Genomic DNA, 21,248 nt, shown 5'->3' with positions numbered 1-21,248 from the left:
ACAAAAACTAATGACTACAGAGCATTAGAGATGGATGAAATTATAGAGATGTGTCAACTCTAACCTAAAAATTTGTTATACAGTATATTGGAAAGGAAAGCAGAAGTAGTGATCAGGCAAGTGCAATGGAATTTACAATGAATTTGGCGATTCACATGAAGGTAACGATGATGTTGGTGAGAAAGGGTTGAGTCCTTACACAATTTTTTTGTACTTACAGCGGGGGGCTCTGGGTCACCCTGAGAACAAATTAAATTCAAGTTGGATTTCCGAAATTTCAAAACAGTTACTTTCTTTGAAAGGATACGAACTACTGAACAGAATTTTTTCAATTAATATTATTATTCATACAAGCTTCAGAACGTTAGATTTTTATTGCACGTTATATCTTGAGAATAATCAAACAAATGCCAGTTGTAGGATCAATGGAATTGAGTGGAAATACGATATTCATATAAATATAATCTTATACGGTGATTGGAATAAGAAAATGCAATATTATTTGAATTATGTCTATTATAAAATTGATTGGAGGCTAGGTCTAGTTCTTTTATTCATCTATATAAGCGTATGGTTCGCAGTGGTTTGAACGACACAGAAACAACAATTTAATGTGCATATGTGTACACATATACTCAAATATACAGCCTCCCAGAGGATTTGTCACTATAAGAATAAAAAAGAGACATACAACTAATCTAATAAATAAAATTTAAAAAATGAACACAGTTTATTCATCTGATAAATTGCAACACATCAGTCTGTTGTGTGAGCTTGTTGTTATAAATATTACATTTACATTTACATTTACACAATCACAACATCAAATTAATGATTGGGAGAGAATCAACAGGATAAACCCAAAACTGTTCCTCTCCCTAATTTTGATAAAAATAGTCCAAATGAGGTTATGAAAACACTTTTATAAAGATCACAAAAATTTACAGTCCAATATTATATTTTGAACAATATTGTAATGTACTATAATTGTTCTTTGTCTTCTGTGTTTCTAGATTCCGTAAGACTTGATCTCAATAACCCAGTTTTTAGACTTTTCAGAGTGATTGACTCATAACAGTATGATTTAAAAATTTCTATCACACTCTGATGTTGGATTAATAAATGAGTCCCATCCTAAACCGATGTATTGTTGTGAACAATATATTGATACTTACATTCTTTGAGATCCCATTCATAGAATAGCCACATGGTTCGAAGAGATAATCGTCAATTACCATATTTGGAATAATCTTGGCGATCCCAGAGTTCTGAAATTGGAAAAATTTGAAGATTAATTGAAGGAAATGTTCTAATATTAAGGAATCAATGCCTGCAAACCTGGAATAATAACTCTAATAGTAGGCAACGGAAATAGTCAGCAAATACCATCTAATATTTAATTGTGAGAATTCAAAGCCCTGGATGAATTATAAGTAAAAAACTATATAATGCTTCAAATTTTAATGAATTACTATAAGTTTTATTACAATCTTCAGAATGATTAACGTAAAGATCCAACTCATCTGGAATTAAAAAAATCAAAGTATGCTGTTTTATTCATGAGTTTCAACTATTACAATGAGCATCTTCGAAACAAGAAGCATTATTATTCAAGACACCAAACTATTTTTCATCAGACAAATAGAGAAATGACGTATCGTTTGACAAATGATACATAGATGTAGTTCGATGATGTTTTAGATACATAGATTATGATACGAAGAGAGTATTAGTAAAATAGAGAAATTAGCAAAATTTCAAAATAACTTAGCTACACCAAATCTCCAAATTTGTGTGAAATCTTTTCAAAATAATTCTCTTCTCAAGGTTAATCAATTTCATTTATTGGTGTTTATCGAGTACTCCTCTATTAGAACATCTTTCTCTAGCTCATTCTAATGGAAAAATCAATATTAGAAAAATAGATGTTACTCATCAATGTTTCTTAAAACATTCTTCTGAAAGACTCATCTTTGCAATTTTATTTACAAATCTGATACTCCATGTTTTTAGTAATACAGTTTACTAATTTCCGCATGTTCCATGTCATCTGCTTTCCGTTCCTTCAACATTTTCATGAACCAAACAATGTTATGCATTTTGTTATTGTGCACATTACAACTAACCAATACAAGGAAATCAATTAGTTGTATCACAACTGCCACCGTGATAAGATTGATTCAATCGTCACAATTTTTCAAATTTTGTTAGCAAAGATATCATTGTCAGAAAGATAATATGAAGAAGCTTATTTTCAACATAGATAGTAGAAATTGATAGATAGTAATCGGTTAGCAGGCAAGCTCAATATAATGTATGCCTTACGCATCGTCTAGCCAGTGAGGTCCCATCCAAGTGGATCTGTGGACATTTCTAGTGAGACAACAACACAATACTAGCACACTAGCATTACACTAGAAGCTAATTGCGACAAGCTGTGTGTGTGTGTGTGTGTGGAGCAGCAGAGGCCGAGCTCTATTGGCTTGCCGGTCAATTACTCTGTCAATAGAGAATATCTCTTTAGTACACTAGTTCAAGCATTATCAAAAATAATAACCTCCTCCTCTGTGTGTATAACAAAATGAAATCCATCTCAGCCCTTGTTCAACAAAACACATCTGAGAATATTATAAAGTACAAACAATACAACAAATAAGTCTACAAACAATAATACAACATTCAATCTACGAAATAATAGTTGATACTATAATATCAGTACAAACTCATTCACAATTATATGAATCCTAGTCTTAAGAAAGGGAACATAAAAAACCAATATTCTTACCAAGAGCTGAGAATGAGAAAGTCGGGAACTAAAGATTTGATTATATAAAAGGGGGCATTACTCAATACACAGAGATTGAAAACGAATATGAAAATACTAGGGAATTATGCGCATACATGGAAAACAAATTGAAACAAAACAAAGACAAAGCTACATGCAATCTTTCCCTAATTACATAGGATTTGAATGAGTGCAGACAGTGAGATGATTCATGTAATGGAATAAAACACATAACTCTAATAATATTCTACAAGCATGAAATTTATTAATTATCATGTCATAAGAGCTATTCATATCAAACAAACACTCAGCAGCTAGTTCATAAATGCTGTATATTCAGGGTGAATGATAATGGACGAGTTAACAATAAATTGATAACTACACTTCCGGAAAAAGTTATTCAGAAACTCATTCAAAATTATATATCATTTCAAATTTACATTGAAATGATTAATTAATTATTTCAAAATTGGCATAGTTCCGTCTAATACAGTAGTATTAAAGTTGAAACATTGATAAATATTATTTCAATGCTGAATATGGATTTTGCTGATATTAATAAAAGTCAAATTTCACAAGCAAAAAGCTTGAAACCCCTGCCAAAAGATGAGCAATAAGTGCACTTTCATTGCAATACATTGTAGCACTGGCTGAAAGCCAATAATTTTTGTTATCTTAGGAAAGTGAATCAGCAAAGCACAAGTGATCCAGAGTGAAATTTCAGACAAAATTAATTGAAAGTGGAATTCCACTTAAAAAATGCTTTTAAATTAAATAATATACTCCATTTATGATTTTGTTACTCAGCTGTGACCTATTGTTACACAATAATGTGAAATTTATACAAAAATAATTCTAAAACCCAAATTTGAGCACAATACCTTACTTTAAAACATAAAAATGATAAACTGGAACAAAGAACTAAAATTGTTTATTTTTTGATAATAAATGATAGTGGAGTAGTATTAGTATGCTAATTATTGTGAGATGGGAGAACTACTATCTAAAAAATTCTATTATATTAAGCGAGCAGTTTCTGTATGTCTGTTTATATCTTTATATCTGGTTATTTTTATAACTGGTTATCTGGTTATTTATGTTCAACGGATTTCCAAAACGGCTTCAACGATTTTCACGAAATTTGGAACATAGTAGGTTTATGATATAAAAATTCGATTGCACTAGGTTTCATCCTTAGGAAAACTCGCTGAACGACATTAAAAGGATATTTCATCCTTGGCTGAAACAGCTGAGACTTTCGTCGTCTGTGGATAGTGAAAAGTGAGCGAGTGAAATCGCATCCCCGAAATTCATAAGCTGACGTATAACCAGCTGTAAAATATAAACACGATCATTTTAGAGAATTGTGTTCTGTTTATCAATAAATAAAAATAACGAGCGAAGCTCGGTGCCCCGATATTTAGATATTAACAAGACAATAAATACTAAACTGATCATTGAAGACAAACGATTTTGAATGCGCGTGAACTAATATCAAAGCATGCTGAATATGATACTTGAGAATTTAAGCTTCGCTAATGTCTTAATGAGAAAGGCTGCAACTATAATGAGATCCACGTTATAATGGCAGTATTTGATTAACAATTGTGATGCTATCCTTGTCTATCATTCAACATAGCAGATACCGCTATCCTTTTCTAGCTATGCAACATTGCCAGCCAGTTTTAACAGTTTATTTCCAACTAGTTTTTTAACAATGCAGAAATATACAGTAAATAATTAACAAAATATTTTATCTCAATTATAATTATAATAATATTCGTATAACTTTTATTGGTAAGGAGATCCTGACGGTAGTTCTACATCGCATAAAAAAATAATTTAAGCCATCAATGGGCCTTACGACTGTCATACTTCAGTCGGGACCCATTTATAATTTCAATTATAAAACAGTTTTATTCAATCAATGAAAAATATATTTCTTGACGAGTAAAATATAATTGATTGTTATAAACAGTTATCTACATCAGATAAATCGGTATCAGCTATCCTCAATAGAAGGCAGTGACAAGGCAGACAATCAGCAGCGCTGTTCCCCTATCATTTTCCACTGTCGTTATAACGTGGACCTCACTATATAGGCTACAAATTCGGAAAGGGAACAGTTTTGGGCTAGGCGATTGATCCTTTTCTAATCATGTATTTGATATGTGTATTGTTAAATGTAAATAAAATAAATACAGTACATGGTGAGAGAAAAAAATAAATATTTTTCAGGACATGAATAGGGATATACATAGCGAGTTTATTCACACTACATTACCTATTTATGTGGAGCATAATCACAAATTGAGATTGGGTACAATTGATAGCCAATGTTGTGTAGGCGGCGGAAATAGAGTGGTTTCTTACTTTGGTAGCCTCAGCGGCTGAGGATGACTCGAGTCGAGTGAAGATGCTCATGACCTTGGGGTCGAGGTCGGTCATGAGCACCTCAAGGGTCTGGTCGGGGTCGGAGGACGCTGCATTGTTCGACAGCTGACGGCAGCTCAGCTTGTTGTTTGGAGGCGTCAATGTATACAAATACCAACAGTCATTACTAGTACAGTCACCCATTATGTATCCTTCGCCGTCTGCAACAATTGAAGCATACATTTATTTATTTATTAGGTTAGCACAAACAATACAATGATCGGAAAAGAAAAAACAGGCTATTGCACAAAACTTCTTCAATTTCCTAATATGTCCAAATATTATACATAGGTTATGTCCATTTCAATTTCTACACCAAATCACAACTGAAAATATTAATTAGGATAAAACAAACAATTTTAAATTTGGATATATTGATAATAAAACTTTCGTAAAAACATGCAACAAACTTTAAATTCACAAAATAAAGAATAAAACCACTTAAATTTACATGAACAAAAGAATCGGAATTCATTTTTTCATTAAGGCGAACGCACACAGCGAAAGACAGTAGTATGACGACAGGCGGAGAAAAAAAAACGTCTGCATGCAGAGTGAGTCTTTTTTATTTGAACCAATCTGTTGTTAGACTTGCATTCTAAATGCTTATAAAATATTGATTAACTATTGTGAAGTCAAAGACATACGCCGATAGACGGACGTCTGTGTGACGTCTGTGTTGAACGATGCAACATTCGAACACCTGGGAAGGGATATTTCCTCCGTCTGTTGCTGTGTGCGTTTGCATTTAGTCTGACATGACTAAGTTTATACAATCAAGTGAACACTAAAACTAGACTAGAAAAATTGGTTTAAAACAAAACCCCGATTTTAAAGGTATGAAAAACGAGAAAATCGTTTTATAGTGAGAATATAAAACTACACTGGAAAAATTGGTTTAAAACCCGATTTTAAAGGTGTGAAAAACGAGAAAATCGTTTTATGGCGAGAATATGTTATTGATAGAACGACTGAACGATCCACCCATTTATTTCCCAAGTTCGAAGCACAGGTAAACTATTTCAATCTATTTCATCTATAATATAGATGTATGAATGAAAAACTTATTGGGAAGTCTACATATTCGTTCATGCTCTTACAGTTCATGCCCACATTAGAGTTTTGCCTGTGCGAGGCTAATGAGAAGAGCATAAGTGACTTGATGATATGATCAAACGTCCAAGCCAAAGGCGGGATTCGAACCCACGAACCAAGAGGTGCTAGCAGACTGAGTTTGTATCTCTCCAGACCACTAGACTAACCCGGCCAGCTCTTTTTTTGTAATGCATTCATTATGAGTCATAGCATAAATTAGATAACCTACAAGCTAAATATAACTAACAATAATATTTTATCCATTATGGTTAATAAATTTAATTTGTTCAGTGAATTCTTGTTTAATGCCATCGTATTTTAATTATTTCCATGCTATGTGTGGAGGTCTGCAGAAGAGCCCACACACTCTAGGATTATTCAACATTCCTGAAACACCCTGAAAATAATAAAATACAATACAACACCACAGATTTTAGAAGTTTTCAACAGTCCTGAAACACCCTAAAAATAATAAAATATATACTATCACTGCCTTCACCTTCCAATACACATTCTTTGACGTGAAGGACGTTCAATGTTTCTTCTAGTGCCTCACATTTCCAAGCTGCTATAGCAATAAAGTAATAACGGCGAATCAATACACTGGGCACATCATATATGTGCCATTACGAGCTGTACGCTGTACAGCACCTAACAGGCACAGCAACTAGGGTTGAGTGGTAGAGTCTTAACTCTGCCTATTATTATTAATTTTGATACGCTAATTTGCTAATGATTCATTTTATTTATTACTTTTATTTAGAAGAATTGCTTATTGAAAACTTCCTTACACTGCAAAATATAAGTTGCTGTAACCCGGATCTTGGTATTTTTGCAGTTGTTTCTTTATTAATTTTTAATTTTTGTGGAAGATTTTATAAGATCAACATGATACTTTTATGTTACTGGAAGGTAACATACCATTATCGGAAGGTAACATTATCGATACCAACAAGTATTGGCAAAATTGCATACATACTAAAAGATGAGAGATAAAGATTCTTACCATCAAAAAAATTATCCAAAAACGAAACTTCTTCCTCAAAACTGCAATAAGGATGTTTTTGAAGATCAGGTCTTTTGAAATTTTTTCGAGAATAAAACACGTCCTGAAACAGAAACCATAGAATAAATTGGATGGAAAATTTATAAACTACGTGATTCATACTATAGTGAAAATTATTATGCCCAACAATAATGACTGGAATACAACATTTGAATTTATTTCATGTATACTTTAATTTCTAACTGTAAAGTAGCTAACATCGAGCTTTAGTTTCTGTTCTATTATACAATGTATGCATTAACTTCGATCATTGTTGATCTGTGTATCAATTTAATCACTTATTTTAAATTTTATTATCACTTATTATTCTATTTATCACTTATTTTAAATTGAATTATCACTTATTATTTTATTTATCACTTATTTTATTAAACTTTATGAAAAAATACGGAATCTATGTCTTCTGATTTACCTCAAGAAAAACTGGTACCTATCAAATTCCAAGGGTTTTTTCTTGTTTTAATAAGTAAGTTGATGACTTTCATCATTAACAAGGCAATAGGAAGAACCAGAGAATCAAAAATTTATGCAACAATCAGTTTGTTATTAGTAAGATAAATATATATTAAAATAGATTTAAAAATGTTTTCATAAAATAACGACTATAAGAGAATTAAGTTTAGATAAATCAGTCTCTCAATTACAACTGACCATTCTTTCGTACATTATAATAATTAAAGAAACTAAGAAACAACCACGTCAGTTGAAAATTTATGGATCTCATGATAATTCCAAAAATGTTTCTGAACAAAGAAATCCAACAAAGACCAATTTTTATATAAGTGTGAACTGCAAGTGATTCATAAATGAGTTGAAAGAACTGGCGTTTATTCTTATTTCTTCTAAAGTAAAATGTTAATTCCCAAAAAGTTGAGTAAACAATATTTTATTTCAATATTTCATATTAGTCCAGTCAATATAGACATAAAAAGGGGGTGTGCTTGCAATTTATATTGTAGTTCTGATTTTTTAATATATTATTTGGGTACATAAGAGAAGTCCAGAATCAATTTCTTCATGCAAAATTTCCTTGTGCTAGATACAGGGTGGCCCAAAAACCTCGTATTTTCGGCTCATTTTCCATTTTTCAGCTATTTCTGCCAAATCTCGTAATCGGACAGAAAAATTTGCTCTCGCCTTTTTTTTAGATTATGAAATTCTGAATAAAATGAGATCATTCGAAACTCTCTATCTCCAATGAGTACTGAGTTATGATTTTTCAAAAATGAGTGAAATTTGAAGAAAAAATCAATTTTGATGAATTTTAGTTTTTGATCAACAATATATTCCGATTGTCACCATTTAGATGATAATTCAAAATCCCTCTGGGCGTATTTTTGTGCTCTACAATCTGAGATCAGGTAGAACGCTCTATCTCATATAGATTTCCAGGTATGACTAATATTCTCAGTTAACTTCAATATTAATGATCCTCGTATTACCTCGATTTAATGCCTGATTTTGAATTATATTTCTACAATTGCAATTAAATAAGACTATATTTGTTACACTGCAGTTACATCAAGAATAATCAGTAAATATTACACACTTCATATCAGCATGTTTGCATTTGAGGACGTAAATATTTAAAATTTCTGTAATAGGAACAAAAGGCCTGACATAACACAAAGAGATAAGTCGTATTTCCATTGAATGAAACCTACATTATCGAATACATTTCCGTATAGCATAATATTGATATGGGAATAAGAAGTCCTATTTATAAGAAATGTAAATACATTAGATATAATCACCTCACTTGATAATGTTTTCCATTCAATCCAGTACTACTTTGGACAATGAACTCAAATAATACCAGATAGGTTATAAAAATAAATAGACGTATCTGAATTAAACAAGTTACTTAATTCTATGGAACCACAATTGAATAAACACAGTGTGATTCCAATTTAATTCTCATTGTCTTCATTGAAAATCTATTTGACTAGTTATTTATTGTAATATTACCCTAATCATATCCCTTCATATCCCTGCAATCACAATAATTTTGAGGGTATCAGAGCAAAATTGAGGATTAATTGTAAGAGAGGGCCGGCTGCGCCCTAACTTCGCCCTCCTAGATTTATAATAAAGGCAGCGAATCACGAATCAATCAATCAATAGTTAGTTAGAAAAGTAATGCCAATGATGAAATTTTTACGTAGTTATCATTCTTTTCAGATCAAAGAAATGAAACTAAGAAGGTTTTGAATACAATGAACAATTCAATAAAATTAATATGAAAATTCACACACTGAGTACAAACTATCTTCAGTAGAGATGGGATATCATTATTTTGCACTTGAAAATACTATTTTAACGGCTGGCCAGATATTGGACTAAAAATTAAAAGCAAGACTATCTAATCACCGAGTCTCAAATAAATCTATTACATAACAACATCGATAGAACAATATTTAATACCAATTGAATGAAATTTTCATTCACAAAATAAACAATGGCATTCATTTCATGGACATTGAACGAAAGCAGACTAATTTTGTTACAATATCAATATCATGGGAGTGTTAGGCACAATGAGTAATTCGGGGATCAAACATAGGAATCAATTACAATAAAAAATGAATAAATGTAAAACCAAAATAGCTTGATAATATTCAAATATGGAATGGAATTTACTCTTCAGTCAGTGGCCTTGACTTGATGTGAAAATTAAAATAAATCTTTAAATAGCTATTTGATCTTTCTTCATAAACCCAAATCGCCCCCCAGGAATTCCCCCCCCCTGGGGGCGACCGCCCCTAGGTTGTGATTCCAATCGGTATGCTCCAGATAAATAAGTTAATTAAGGTAAATAAAATTAATTATATTAGTACATTGGTTGAGTAAGCAAGGAAATTATTGACGCAATAGAGTAACTAACTATCACTAATCGGAACTTATAACTCGATCATTTATCGGACCTGTAACATTAGTTTCTAACGCAGAATACAGCGCACAGTATAATAGTTTGATTTGAAACTTCTTTATTGTCAATACAATTTTACAAAACAAAAATATATAAATATCCTTCAAAACAATAAAGCCCAAAGGTAAAAACCTGTAATAGTTCTATCTGTAGTGGTAAAATGTCAAGGTTTATTCAACATACATCTAAACCTCCAATTTCCTGATCAGCGTATCTCACTTAGAAAATTATTGATAAAGGAACTGTTAAGAACATGAGTTTTTTTTAAAATTTGCTAGATAACAAAACAAGACTGCGATTAGATTGGTGATCAGGTAACTAATGAGTTGATAAAATGTAATTTATTATAGCTGAGTCAGTGAATTAGAGATCAACCTCTTTTGAAACTGTGGAGTAGCTACAGTATAATAAAATAAAATATATCTAATGAAATGTGATGATTCATATCTTTATTAATATTGAAAGTAGCCCTAAAGAAAAAAAAACAAAATGTATTTGTCTCCCTACCAATAGATATGGAATCCCACGTAATTTTGAATCTTTCATTTTTAATCAAGTAAATTGACAGGTTTTAAAAGATGTTTCAAAACAGGTAAGAAAAGAGCAATTTATAAATGATAGATGTTTAAATCATACTAGTCACTAGTGAAGGTAAAGAATAAATTTGATTATAGAGAGAAATATTACAGTCATGTGAAAGAAGAACATAATTTGTGAAAATTACAATAATTTTGTAAATAAAATTAAGATTTTTAATTTTCATACAAAGTCAAGACCACTGATTGGAGAATAAATTTCATTTCATATATAACTTGAATATTATCAAGCTGTTCTCGGTTTTAAATTACTGGAACCGTTTTGGCGTAATCCTGTGGTACTTTTCTGTAAGTTGTGTAATTCTGAATGATTAAATAAATAATTCTCACTCACATAGAAGTATGAGTATGAAACGTATAGAGGTGATTCATAAACGACGTTAAAATATTACTTTCCATAAATTACCAAAAGACTTGAAGTTGTAACAACCACATACTTATTAATAAAAACTGTTATTAGTTTCGGTTGTTGCATAGTTAATTAAATTCTAGAAAACTCGAGAAGATAAGATGTATGAAAGGATGTAACAGTTTGAAGTTTTTTTATACAAACACCAGTAAACTAAGTAGGAAACTGGTGTAACAACTGAATCCAGTTTCCTATTGTTTAAATGAATCAGAAATTATTGATAATGAATTGATCATTAAAATTTCAAGAATTTTCGATTATGAATGACCAATTTTGCTGTTACTGTTTCTATCGATCATTATTTTCTATTTTCTTGTGATTTTTATTAGATATGGGCTTATTATTTTAGATGTTCCTATTTTAATGTTACCTTATTATAGCCTAATCATGTAAATTTAGAAAGTGTCATTTTTCAACCCATTATTAAGGAACTTCTCTTCATATATATATATAGATATAATATAAATTGAAACAGGATACACACGACACAGATACATTAAAAACACTTAAAAACTTACATTTTAAACGAAAATTTTCGAGAGCTGTGCTCCCTTTGTCAATCAAACAGGAAGTTTGACACAGGAATACTTCCTGTTTGATTGACAAAGGGAGCCCAGCTCTCGAAAATTTTCGTTTATAATGTAAGTTTTTAAGTGTTTTTAATCTATCTGTGTCGTGGGTATCCTGTTTCAATTTATATTATAAAACTTTAAAGTGTTTTCCGTTATGTGCTATATATAGATATATGTGTTTGATATTGAATTTGAATTCGAATTTGTTGTGTGTGGAATTAGAATTAGAATATGACGTTGTCTGTAACTACTAATTACTAAATACTTAGTAAATGTATTGCAAAATCCAAGTTGCAGTAGAGGGAAGTTGTATGCAGCAAAGAGGGAAAATACAGTACATTCTACAAAAAAGGAAGAAAAAGAGAGACTGTTGAAGAGGAAGATAGTGATGTTTATTACCTCGACCTCGTTAAAGCCAGCGTATTGCTTGACCAGCATGAGTAGAGGCTCGAGACACTGGAGCGGGGTGGTGGTGCCACAAGTCTTCAAGATGAACCTTCTCCGAGAAACGAACATACTACTCTCGCTGAAAACATACAATAAAACAATCTTATAGAGTTTTCTCTGCTAAAACACACATGTTCAAGGCACGGTTGCACAAAAGCCGGTTAAATTTTAATCACGATTATTTTCATCAGAGAAGGTTTTTTCGAAAAGAAGGCTTCTCTGATTGGTTCTCGTGAAACCAATCACGATTAAAATTTGACCGGATTCCGAGCAACCGGCACTTAATGTCGATCCACATTTACTTGATTATTACCAATCCACTCATACGGGTTTACTAGCTAAGCCATTTTGCAATGTAAGTTGGAAACCTGTTTCACATATCAAGGCACAGTACACAGCATACAGGTATAACCAGTCTACACTCACAGAGGAATCTCTGTTCAGATAGAATTCACTGGAATTAAGTTTCCATAGAATTATACAGTAAATCCTGTTTTAAAACAGAATATTCTCTAAAAAGACATTTTGTAATCAATGATCAACCAGTGATTTCTATAGTCAACCGCATGAAAATAGTCCGATGGAAATTGGAACGACTGAGTACCTCCTCATGCCCCGCACCCATAGACGTTGCCAGGTGTATAATAAAAATATTAATTAAATCTCATAAGCTGTGAACAGCGTTGATAAACTCATTTGGCAACGTTGCACTCATCTGTTCCAATTTCCATGTAGTGAGGTCCACGTTATAATGCCAGTAGTGGAGAAAGATAGGAGAAAAACGTTGCCGATCCTCTGTCTTGTCAATGCCTTCTATAGACGGTAGCTGTTACAGGTTTATTGATGTAACATTAACTGTTCATTGTCGTTAAAAATAATCAATGTTATTTTATTAAGCAAGAAATTATATTCTTCAATAATTTAATAATGAATTTTCATAATTGAGATGAAATATGTTGTTAATTAATTATTAATTATACATTGTTAAAAGAAGATCTGGCAACAGAGCAAAGCGAGAGAGAGAGAGATAACGCTATCCGCTTTGTTGAATGATAGACAAGGATAGCAATACCATTGCTAATTAAACACTGCCATTATAACGTGGACCTCACTATAGGACTATTTTCGTGTGGTTGACTATAGGATACTTATTGTACAGAATAGAAATAGAGTAAAACAAAGAATTAGAATAATGCAACTGTATAAAATATTAAATATTGTTTTTATTTCTGAGGGTGATGTCGACAAGTGTACGTGTCTGATAAGACGGGTAATTATGAGAGATTAGTGCACCTGTAGCTTTAGGTGGGTTCCAAAGCGAAGTGATTTTTCAAATCATAAATGATATTTAGAGGGGTCGACTCTTGAAGTCAACACCCTTACAACAGGGGTAGCAGGCGCTAGGATCTTAATTTATCTTATTAATTGCTTATCAGCGCTACCAAAAAGCCAATTGCTAAATTAACGTACACTAAATAAGTATGTTTCTACAGCATAAGGTATGTTAGAGATAAGTTGAATGGAATTTTAGTTTCATTTTCCATGATATTGTATTTAGTTTCAGTTAGCATCATGGCTTCATCTTTCTCTCTAGTCATAGTTTCATTTTCTCTCTAGTCATAGTTTCATCTTTCTCTCTAGTCATAGTTTCATCTTTCTCTCTGGTACCTTTCCTCAAACACCAACTATGCTACGGTGTTTACATCACCACAGCATAACGATGAATCGTAATAACGTCTTTCTGAGAAAGGGGAGTTGAAAACTACAGATTTATGTATTCAACTCAAAAGACCAATCTCATGAATTTGGTCATCTCAGAAAGTACGGTACATCAACATAATTGGAATAAGCTATTCAATACCAGGAGAAAAAAGAGAAATAGCTGATAACAGAAAATTCAGATAAGCAATTCGGTTCCTAAAAAATAGTCCAGCAAATCAAAATGTCATTGACCTTGTATCAATTATAATGTAATAATTTGTATCTAGGCCGCAAAACTTCTGCATTTCATACCATTTCATAATTATTGAGCCAAGCCAAGTATGATTGTTTATCAATCAGTAGTATGGAAGAAATGAAATAGACCAGTTGGAGATTGAAATGAAGCATGGCATCATAGTAGTCTAATAAAAGTCTCAATTGATAAGTCACACCAATTTTTCTTTCATTAGTGGATTACGAAATAAAAATGACATAATCTCCGATAAAAATTATAGAGGTGGTCCCATTTAGTAGATATTCACTGAGAATTTGATGTACCTAATCTTCTTCATTTAAATTTGCTTTCAATTGAAAATTAAATAAATCTATTCATTAACTCCAACAACTCCGTTGATGAATAATATGATAAATTATTATTGTCATGTTACTTGAAAAATATCTCTATTCTTGTACAGAGAGGGAAAAAGAATAGGCCTACTAAGGAGAAATATTACAAGGGATAGTGAGATACTGTACTAATACAGTAAAATAATTATAATAGCCTATTTACTAAATTCATGAATCTTATAGGCCCAGTTGTATAAATGCCGGTTAAATTTTATCCGTGATTAATTTCACGAGAACCAATCAAAATTCAAATTCAAATTCTCATTTCACGAGAAGGCCTTTTAGAAAAAGGCTTTTCTCGTGAAATTAATCACGGTTAAAATTTAACCGACTTTTGTGCAACCGGTGCAAAGAATACTGTAAATGAGAAGAGTAGCCTTTTCATGTTTCATCCCTAAGGGCACGAGTGAATATTTTTTCTAATCATTAGAATCTATCTTCAAGAATTATCAACTTCTTATCAGCCTAAATTCACCAATATATTATCGAAAAAAGAATGTTAACTCTTTCCCGTTCCCTTGTTCCCATTTCCTGATTAAATTCCTCTAGAAGTTTTCAGAAACGTGCAAATTTACCAATAAAAGACTAGATCAGTGTAAGAATGTTTGGGTCCAGAGGGGCATAATTGTTGGAACAAGGTCAATAACCAAGGTAAGTGGGTCAAGTTCACCAGCTCTCATCATGATAAAATGAAATCGCTGTGCAAACAAGTTGAAAAATTGCAAACGGCACTGAAATCTATATCAATCAGAACGATACAGATTTTTATAATTGCCTATTCGGCCTGGCTATTGCACACACGTCCGGGGTTCGGCAAGGCCTTCAGATTTCGATTTAAATAATATATGAAAGCGAGTTTGACTGCATTTTCTTGCAGTTGGAAATACAACCGTTACTATTCAAATCAAAAAGTAAGATTTGATGAATAATAAAGTGGAAAAAATACAAAAAATTATTAATAAATTGATACCGCAGTAGTGAGTTCTTATCAATTACTCTTATAGAATGATATACAAATGTGTACAATAGATTATTTAATAGAATATTAATATACCCACTTCCTGAAAGTGAACTACCCGTGGTAAATCGTAGACTTCGTATCAACGGTCAATGGGGAAAGACTTCCATACAACGAAGTAGACTTTTAAAGAATGTGGATTTCTCAGGGCAAGTACGGCTGTATGTAAAATGGTAAAAATGTTGTCAAAAACAGGTCGCGCTGATAAGCTTTAATAAATAAATAAATTAATCTTATGATTCTCATTACATCATAAAGGTATAATTTAGCATCGAAGAAATTATCAATCAATCAAATGATAATTCAACATGATCAATAATTCATTTATATTTGACACACGGAAGAAATGATGAAATATAGTCCTATTCAAGCAAATGATGAGTTTGGCGGATGCAAATATTGAAATAGATAAGAATTTGTAGGGTCTCCTTTTGTATCTTGGTATTATCATAGAAAAAATATAGCATAAGAAGTTATCCCATGGTGTTAATGTTTCAATTTCACTGTTAACTCAAGTCGATAGTCGTCGTAGTTGTTTTTGATAAAGCTATGTGACGCTGGTAGTCGCTCATACTGTGCCGTTCTTACACTCTCACCCCAACAAAACAGTAATAATAGACAGTAGTCGACAGTAATCGGCTTCAGTTAACAAAAAATCGGCTCGAAATTTGGAACATAAACGTCCTATGCCATGGGATATCTTCTTATGCTATCTTTTCTCTATGGTATGAGAGTTTCGTCACAATGAATCAATCACACAGAAAAAATAGAATCATCATTTTCGTGTAATTAATTTTAAAAATCATTAACTACATGCAGATGATGATCTTGACTGACAAGTGCAATATTGAAATAGGATAAGCGTGTAAAATCTGCATTGAGCAAGAAGCTGGGAACAAGCACACACGGAATGTTATTTCAAGATCAAACACGTGCAAAGGATGAAGAGAGTTGTAAAACAGAGTGTACTTTTGGCCCGTTTTCGGGAGTACTACGCAGTAGAAATGGCAAGTGGCGTCTTGGGTGAGCGACGAAGGGATGAATTAGGGGTGGCTCAGGGGTTGGGGAATTGCAAAATAGTGACGTCAAACAGTGTGTTGGTGTGCTTGTGTCCTGGCCCACCACAATTCGCCCGGGGTTGGCGAGAAATTTCCAGCTCCATGTCGATATTTGCGCCCGTTTTCCTATCCATCCTATCCTGTACTACGTGATAGCTTCCCTACTACTATCAGAGCATTCTAGAAGTTCTAGTAAGAGAAAACTGTCATTGCGCAGGTCTATACTAGCCTATAGATGTTGGGAGAGACTGCACTGGACACTTCGAGATGATCATTGGGTGCATGATATCCCATGCCTGACTAAACTATACAGCTCTCACTATTGTAAACAAGAAAGTACTGTATTCTTGTCGTACAATATACTCAGCTGGATATATAGTCTACAAGCAATCAGTGTTTTAAAACAGAACGGGACTGTGTTCCAGTATGTACATTGCATCATCTTGTAGCAAGCACAACATAGCGCAATAATAAAAATCTGGTGTGGCGCACTCACACAACTTTCCTTGCCGTTATGAAAATTGATCACCTGACGCTAGTGTTCTCGCGCATCTCAAGTCTACTTATAAACAAAGATCTGAGCCAGCTGGTGACAGGACAATAACACTGGAGACATACGAGGTCTGCTATCTCTTCATAGTGAATCATTTAATAGAATCAACAGTTGCCAACAGTTTGCAATTGGATAATCACATTTTCTCGAATTTCGAGCCTATTTTCAATTTTAGGTGAAAATGTTACTGAACATTAATTGTAGAGATTTTCATGCTCAATCTTTTCCACTCAAAATTTGTTGTTCAAATTGTATCTGAAGCCTGATAATAGGGAATCTAAAATCAAACTTTGCATAGATGGGGATCGAACTTTGCTCCTGAAATTTTTACAGATATGAGACTTGTGGCAGTTGATAGAACTTATCAATGACTATTTTAGGTATAAATTTAATACACATCGTTGGAGCCGTTTTCGAGAAAATCGCGAAAAACCCTGTTTTTGACAACATTTTTACCATTTTAGCCGCCATCTTGAATTGCATTTGATCGAAATTGTTCGTGTCGGATCCTTATATTGTAAGGACCTCAAGTTCCAAATTTCAAGTCATTCCGTTAATTGGGAGATGAGATATCATGTACACAGACACACACACTCATACACACACAAACACACATACAGACCAATACCCAAAAACCACTTTTTTGGACTCAGGGGACCTTGAAACGTATAGAAATTTAGAAATTGGGGTACCTTAATTTTTTTCGGAAAGCAATACTTTCCTTACCTATGGTAATAGGGCAAGGAAAGTAATAAAACTGAGGGCGAAAATTTTTGATTTATTATATTCGTGATCTGGTGTAGGAATCGAAAGTATGGATATATTTTGATAATCCCGAGCTCTGTTGATTATAATGACAGCTACCAAATACACTGACAGAGTTCTGAAATAATCCATCATTCATTATTGAATTCCAGAGGGAGGTGGGGGGCCAGGCTAGCAAGCAGAGATTCAGAAGCAATGAAAGTGCAGGCCAATTTTCCAGGTAACAAGAACATAGCAGTGTTGAAAAGCAGCACTACAGATTTCTTGAGCCGATTGTACATCGTTGTTTCGAATGGAGCAATTCAGAACATTTGTAACGCTAACTCCATGAAACATATCTGCTAAATCACACAGTGATGGGGAAAAGCTTAGCGTATGTAAACGAATGATAAACGTAACGTTTTATTCGGATCGTTCGACGACAGATTCAACTGATTTACTCTCATGGAATACGATTTACTCATTTGTAGCGATATGAATTACTTCTTGAAACCACGGTAAGCGATCGACTCACAATATCGTGACGTAACGTTACGTTATGTTTCCGGCGGTGATGTGAATACATATTGAGCTTTTCAATTGGCGAGGAAGCCTTCATAATTTACGATAAGTTTGAATTGAGTGAGACGAGAAAATCTCCTGTTGCCAAAACGGGAATTGAAAACCATTCACTATTGAATGGAAAGAATGAAGTTCTTTTGATAACGGATTATCAAAAAAGGGAGACAGACGGTACGGTAGTATAAATCAGTAATACTACTGAATGCATGTGCCAGTTTTTGAACTAGAGATTACGACAGTCTGGCACAATATTGACCTTAGAGTAAAAGAAACAAAAATCGATCATTTGAGTTAATGATAGTATCATAACAATGACCTCTCATTGAAATCATACCATTTATTGATAAAACTGAAATAGCGTTTAATTGTGTACAAGGGAGTTGAAAATCTTTGGAATGATAATGAGCGATAATGAACGATAGCCACATTCAAATCCACTAGAGACTTAATGGCTGAATATCTTGAATATAATTTGTGATTATGAAAGTTATCCTAATTTTGAGGCCAATAACAATGATTGCAGGTGTTTTCTTCAACAATAAAAACTAACACCTACAATAAAAACTTTCAAAATGTAATCTAAATTTGGGGGAGAAATAGTACAAGGAGTACCTATCCTTAGTTTTTCTCTCCCAGTCAGTCCTCTCTTGTAAAAATAATAAATGAAATGAATGAATTGGAATGATTAATTATCAAACAATGTAATGAAAAATATGGTGAAAGATGATGATGTCTTGATTGAAGAGCATGAATTTTATTTTAGATACCCATCCTTTACTAAATAAAAAAATCAATATTTTTCAATAAATTTAATAAATAATTATCAAAACAGGCTTATCACTATTAAATGTGTAATAAAAAGATTGTCTTCCAATACCAAAGTCAAATTCCTTTGAAATAACCATGTGAACCCTTGGTTCATATTGTGAACTGTGATACAGGTACAGGTATGTAAAGACTTCGCAGAGGTCTATTTTCATTTTATTTCAAATACCATTTTGGGTGTTATAACTGCTTACATAATGTCACCTTCTAGAGCTTCCTTTCATCCTGTTTCCCCATTCAAACTATTATTAGCTACTGTAGCCTATACAAATACAGTATATATTATAATAGTCACATGAAATATCAACATTGACTTCCTATGTGATCCAGCGACACTTGACGTTCGAGGTTATCCAAATTTCCATATTTAAATATTCAGTACGTAATCTAAATGCGTAACAAACAAGATTATTGAAATAATTATTTGTAAAAGTGCTTATTAAATACGATAGATGCATCAAGTCTTCATAATACACGATAAAATTGAACATGACAATAATTGCAATAATTAACCATACACATGAATAGAATAATTAAATCTGAAATGAATATCGAACGTATTAATTCACGATAATTATAATAATTATTCGTAGATAATACTCGTGTGAAATTAAATGATGATAAAAATACAGGGTAATATTCTGCCTCTTGAACCATAGAGGAAAGAATAGGCTACTTAATAAGTAATATTTAATCTCTGCCAGTACTAACGTCAAAGTGGCGTAAGTAAAGCAGGAGCTAGCCAAGCCTTGTTGGAAGCAGTGACGTTAGAAAGTGGTCGGTGTGTTCCTCGGAATGCGGCTATAAAAATTCTGCATTACATATTTTCTCTTTTTCTAGTGCCGCCCGCCCCACGGCTGGCTCTCACACGACACATGCTCATTGATCGGGGGGTACAACAGAGAACAGGGAACAGGGAACAGGGAGCAGGAAAGCGGTGTTTCGCGAGCTGGCAGGCAAGTTCACGGCTAGTCGAAATTAATAATAGTAACTCTCCTTTCTTCTCCCCTCCCGCTCAAATCGAGCCAAACACCTCAGCCAACTCACATCAGCTGTTACTGAAGGAGAAATAAACGTCCAAAAACTATATAACCGGCTTTAAATAGACTAGAAGTGCAGAAAAAATACGAGAAATAATACCGAGTAAGGAAAATGTGGATTTATGAAAGTGTATAAGAACATGACAAATCTATATAAATAAAAATCGAGCCTCAAATTATGACATTGAATGACTTTTTTATGTGTGCACCGAATTTGATGATATTTTAGTTGTGTTCGTTATGTTCAGGATCAGGTTTATGGCCTATCAAATTTATGATCCGACTTCAGGACTCTTTCCTTCAAAGTTTACATGTAATCCTTATGGGAGCTGGCCACACACAGAAATAAAAATCAGCTGTTATAATCATTGCGTCATGCAAAAGCCGTCGGTAGATAGTAGACAAGAGTGTGTGCTGCTCCATAACCGCCCATGTATTTTATTCTAAACGCCCCGACTAAAAACAAAATGACTGTTCTGTGTGTATCCATCCAGCAGTGCGGCCTCAGGTTAAAGACTTACATGCTCTAAAGACATTGCTTTGTTTCGAATAATTGTGCTGTCTTCGGTGTTCAGAATTAATTGATTTTTAGTAAATTATTTATTTTGCACTTGGAAAATTATCAATATAAATAAAATGCCGCATCGCGCCTCCTCAAGTGTGCATCCAGGAGTTTGTCATAAGCATAAAACTATGCATTAAACTATTTGGCGGTACGAAGTTCGCCGGGCCAGCTAGTATGAGAATAAACTGAGGAAATTACGTTTA

General features: G+C 33.0%; 1 protein-coding gene across 2 annotated transcripts in view; it reads right to left on the bottom strand.

Moving 5' to 3' along the window:
* Positions 1-21,248, bottom strand: part of LOC111064053 (S-adenosylmethionine decarboxylase proenzyme) — a 56,388-nt gene that overhangs the window by 9,776 nt on the left and 25,364 nt on the right. The window contains exons 3-7 of one of the 2 annotated variants that reach the window (XM_022351716.2): positions 12,285-12,411; positions 7,320-7,422; positions 5,159-5,379; positions 1,176-1,268; positions 219-239 (exon numbers count right to left, since the gene is read on the bottom strand). In XM_022351716.2, coding sequence (XP_022207408.2) covers positions 219-239; positions 1,176-1,268; positions 5,159-5,379; positions 7,320-7,422; positions 12,285-12,411 — 565 coding nt within the window. The remainder of the gene's footprint in view (positions 1-218; positions 240-1,175; positions 1,269-5,158; positions 5,380-7,319; positions 7,423-12,284; positions 12,412-21,248) is intronic. The other variant, XM_022351717.2, reaches the window with a different exon arrangement.

Source organism: Nilaparvata lugens, chromosome 1, assembly GCF_014356525.2.
Source record: "Nilaparvata lugens isolate BPH chromosome 1, ASM1435652v1, whole genome shotgun sequence".
Taxonomy (NCBI): Eukaryota; Metazoa; Arthropoda; class Insecta; order Hemiptera; family Delphacidae; genus Nilaparvata; species Nilaparvata lugens.
Note: the sequence above shows the minus strand (reverse complement) of the source record. Positions and strands in the feature narration are given on the sequence as shown.